Below are 5,000 nucleotides of genomic sequence, written 5' to 3'. Positions count from 1 at the left end.
TTTTTTTTTTTTTTTTTTTTTACACTAATATTCACATGCATTCCCTTTCCTTTATCCACTTCTTTACTCCTTTCCGTCTAAAAACACTTATAGTGAATAGACGTTAAACTGAAGATAAAACACACACACACACACACAAGACATACATACACACACCGCGCGCGCGCATTCACAAACATATCACACACACTCACGCGCACGAGCACACTCACACCACCACAACCATCATCACCACCACCACCACCAACAACAACAACAACAACAAAAACAACAACCACGCAAATCAGCAACCAAACAACCAACCAACCACCCAGTCACAACTCCACCCACCAAAGATGCCATTGATTTACAGGGTACCGAGGAAGAAGAAGAACAAGAACAAGCAGAAGAAGAATACGACGACGAAGAAGAAGAACAACAACGCGACAATGACGACGACATCGCAGAACATCCAAAGCAACAGGGCAAGAGTCCGAGGAGAACGGAGTCCACGCATGCCAAAAGTTTAGAAAGCGACGTGAGTAGTGTCTACCGCTGGCAGAGACATTGCATGGGGTTGTTGGATGGTGGGGTAGGGAGTTGGGGATTGTGGGGTGGTGTGGTGTCGGTGGGGGTTGTTCTGTGTGTGTGTGTGTGTGTGTGTGTGTGTGTGTGTGTGTGATGACTTCATAGTGGATGGTGGGGTGGGGGTGGGGGATTGTGGGGTGGGGGTGGGGGTTGTTCTGTGTGTGTGTGTGTGTGTGTGTGTGTGTGTGTGTGTGTGTGTGTGTGTGTGTGTGTGTGATGACTTCATAGTGGATGGTGGGTGGGGTTGTGAATTGGGGTTGGGGTGGGGGTTGTTCTGTGTGTGTGTGTGTGTGTGTGTGTGTGTGTGTGTGTGTGTGTTTGCATGAGAGCGCGTGTGTGCAGTGTGTGTTTGTTGATCGTGCGAGCGTGTTGCTGCTCTTGTTTGTTCATTTTGTTGGAACTGTTTGCTTGTTTTGATAAGTGTTCACCCGCATTCCCCTCCCCTACCTGCCCTCCACCTCCACCCCCAAGTCTCCTTGCCCTCCCAAAACAACAACAACAACAACAAATCATCCCCCCCCAACCCCCGAAATAAAAACAAAAAAAACAAAAAACAAAACAAACTAAAACCAGCAACAGCAGCAACAACAAAACATTAATAACAAAAGCAACAATAGCAACATCAACGCAAACAAAAATAATAATAAATAAATAAAGATTAAAAAAAAAAGACACTCGCGAGCGCGCACACACACACACACACACACACACACACACACACACACACACACACACTAACACTAACACTAACACACACGCGCGCGCGGTTTCCTGCATGTTTTGCTCGCGAGAGTTCTCCCGTTTGACTTCATGTACGGCAGCTGTGCTGAGATAGCAATACAGAAGAGAGACGAGATACAGCTGCGCGTGCGATGCAAAAAGCCTGTCATCCTACGGGAAGCAGAAAGGAGGGACAGTGGTGGGGAAAAGAGGAGGAGGGGGAATGAGACCAAGGGCGAAGAAGGGGGGGTAGGGGGGTGGGGTGGGGTGGGGAAGAGGAAAGGGAGAGGTGGGGATGGTAGGACAAAACATCATTCGACACGCCCTTGAGACACCCCGCTATGACACTGGTCAGTGAAAAGCCAACCAGCGGAAGAAGTCCATTTGTTTGCGGTGACATTCATTGTGACTTGGCGTGCATGTATATGTTTGCATAGTGCATGGAAACAGTTCTTGTTGGAGTGTTAGTAAGTAGTCAGTCGATCCTTTTGGTGGCGAGTTATTTTATTTTATTTTATTTATTTATTTATTTATTTATTTATTTTTAATGTGTGTAGTGAACTTAGCCCACTGATTTATTTAAACAATGTATGAATATGAATACATATTACTGATTTCCTACGAACGTCTCTCAACACCTCTCAAGAAAAAGAGGGCTTTTTGAATTTGGAGTTTTCTGTGCCTGCGCCACGATTTTCACTGTGCAGATTTTTTTTTTTGGATTGATTGTTTGTTTCTTGTTGTTGTTTGTTGTTATTGTTTGTTTTGTGTGTGTGGGGGGGGGGGGGGGGTTATTACTTGTAAACTAAAGAGTGTAAACACACATCTCAGTGGGAACAGTTGGTTGGATGGACGTTCGATGACAGGTCGATGAATTTGTATCTGTATTTGTACTTCTTTTTATCACAGCAGATTTTCTCTGTGTGAAATTCGGGCTGCTCTCCCCAGGGAGAGCGCGTCGCTATAATACAGCGCCACCCATTTTTTTTTTTTTGTATTTTTTCCTGCCTGCAGTTTCATTTGTTTTCCCTATCGAAGTGGATTTTTTTTTTTTTATAGAATTTTGCCAGGAACAACCCTCTTGTTGCCGCGGGTTCTTTTACGTGCGCTAAGTGCATGCTGCACACGGGACCTCGGTTTATCGTCTCATCCGAATGACTAGCGTCCAGACCACCACTCAAGGTCTAGTGGAGGGGGAGAAAATATCGGCGGCCGAGCCGTGATTCGAAACAGCGCGCTCAGAGTTTTCTCGCTTCCTAGGCGGACGCGTTACCTCTAGGCCATCACTCCACATTGGGGAGTTGGGGAGAAGGACAACTGAGTTGTCCGGTAGGGACAAGGGAGTGGGCTTGGAAGGGACGGAAAGGATAGCACAGAGGGCTGGGCAGGAGAGTGGGATTGAACTGAGAGGGACAGGACAGTGGGTTTGGGGGGTGGGGGGGGGGGCATGGGGGGGGGGGGGGGGGGGGAGGCAGGACGGAGGGGTATGACAAGGACAGCAGTGCGGGTTTGTGAATCGAGAGGGAGAGAGAGAGGACGAATTCATTTCACAAGGACAATGAGATTAGATGTGGAAAGAAAAGGTCAGTGGCTTTAGGACGGAGAAGACAGTGGGTTTTTTTGGAGGGACAGCACAGGGCAATAGGTTAAGCATGGGACAGTAGGTTTGGGATTGACAGCACAGGACAATAGGTTTGCACAGGAAAATAGGTTTGTGGAGGGACAGCACAGGACAATAGGTTTGTGGAGGGACAGCACATGACAGTAGCTTTGTGGAGGGACATCACAGTACAACAGATTTTGGAGGGACAGGCCAGGACAAAAATGTTGTGGAGGGACAGCACATGACAACAGATTTTGGAGGGGGGCAGCACAGGACAATAGGTTTGTGGAGGAACAGCACATGACAATAGGTTTGTGGAGGAACAGCACATGACAGTAGGTTTGTGGAGGGACAGCACAGGACTATAGGTTTGTGGAGGAACAGCACATGACAACAGATTTTGGAGGGGGGCAGCACAGGACAATAGGTTTGTGGAGGGACAGCACAGGACAATAGGTTTGCGGAGGGACACCATAGGACAGTATGTTTTGGATGGAGGACAGGCCACGACAGTAGGTTTTGGAGGGACAGCACAGAACAACAGGTTTGTGGAGGGGAGACAGCGCAGGACAATAGGTTTGTGGAGGGACAGCACAGGACAATAGGTTTGTGGAGGGACAGCACAGGACAATAGGTTTGTGGAGGGACAGCACAGGACAATAGGTTTGTGGAGGGACAGCACAGGACAATAGGTTTGTGGAGGGACAGCACAGGACAACAGGTTTGTGGAGGGGAGACAGCGCAGGACAATAGGTTGTGGAGGGACAGCACAGGACAACAGGTTTGTGGAGGGGAGACAGCGCAGGACAGTATGTTTTGGATGGTGGACAGCACAGGACAATAGATTTTGGAGGGACAGGCCACGACAGTAGGTTTTTAGAGGGACAGCATAGGGCAATAGGTCTGGGATTGACAACACAGGACTACAGGTTTGGCAGGAACAAGACACGACAGTGGGGGTTTTTTGTTGTTTTTTGAAGGGACGGAGCAGTGCATTGGGAGGAACACAGGACGAAATCCTCCACACTCCCACCCTTTTCGTTTGTTTGTTTGCTTGTTCGTTCGTACATTAATTTGATCTTAAACACCGACGATCCTCTGTCTCTATCGGTGTCATGGGCAAAACGAACGGACCTGATTGTCAGGTAAGGGTGATCACATGTTTGTCGAGTTTTCTTCTTTTTTTTCTTTTCTTCTTTCTTTTTAAAGAATCGTCTTTCATTTATTTTGTTTTCTCATTTCCCCGTATCTAAATTATTATTTTGTTTCTAGGTTATTCAAACCATTTTTGTTTCTTCTGTAATTCGTTTGTCCAGTATTCTTTTTTTGTCCCATTTCTTTCACATATGTACACATAATATACAAAACAATCGTATACAGGTATTAGGAAAGGTAAACAACAGAAAGAGTGAAAAAAATAATAAATGTGTTGATTTAAAAGAGGAAGAGGAGATAAGTCAGTCACACACAAAAAATGGGACACATCTCAGTGTCTATTTTACCCGTCAGCATGTTTTTTTTCTGTCTGTTTCGAACTCAGTTCTTTGCGTGTGATTTTGAAAACGATGACGGTGTTGATAATAATTATAACGACGGACGCCAGGATACAGACACAGACAACTTGATGATCTCAAGAAGAGAATTCCATGCGTTGTGTGCGCTACATAAAACAATGTACAGTATGAACACACAAAAGGAAGGCAATGCTCAAATAAATGCCAAGTTAACTCTTTCCATACGAACGGCGAAAGAGACGACGTTTACAGCGTTTCTCCCCAATTACCATTATCAAAATATTGCAAGCGGAAGGCTCTTATACTGAAGACGTGAATGTTGACAAAGAATACCACAATTCTGACGACGGAGGCTAAAGGTTGGGTCATTCAGACACCCACTGGACATCCGAGGGGTCTGTGTAGAGAAGAGAGGACTGGCCGTACTGAGTGAGTTAATATATATGTAGTGGTCATGACAATAATGAAAACGAGCAAACTGTATCATAATATACTCGTGGAATATGGAAGCTTGCCTGACTCTGTTTATCTGCCTTCCGTGCGTTTCTCTCATTTTTCCATCTCAGTGCTTGTCATTTTTTTCAACAGTTTTTATC

The 5,000-nt window shown here is 45.9% G+C and overlaps 1 protein-coding gene across 1 annotated transcript in view; it reads left to right on the top strand.

Annotated features, from left to right (window-relative positions):
- Window positions 1-5,000, top strand: part of LOC143292179 (uncharacterized) — a 47,030-nt gene that overhangs the window by 16,160 nt on the left and 25,870 nt on the right. The window contains exon 7 of the mRNA XM_076602362.1: window positions 353-517. Within this exon, the coding sequence (XP_076458477.1) occupies window positions 353-517 (165 nt within the window). The remainder of the gene's footprint in view (window positions 1-352; window positions 518-5,000) is intronic.

The sequence above is a fragment of the Babylonia areolata genome, chromosome 18, assembly GCF_041734735.1.
Source record: "Babylonia areolata isolate BAREFJ2019XMU chromosome 18, ASM4173473v1, whole genome shotgun sequence".
Lineage (NCBI taxonomy): Eukaryota > Metazoa > Mollusca > Gastropoda > Neogastropoda > Buccinidae > Babylonia > Babylonia areolata.
Note: the sequence above shows the minus strand (reverse complement) of the source record. Positions and strands in the feature narration are given on the sequence as shown.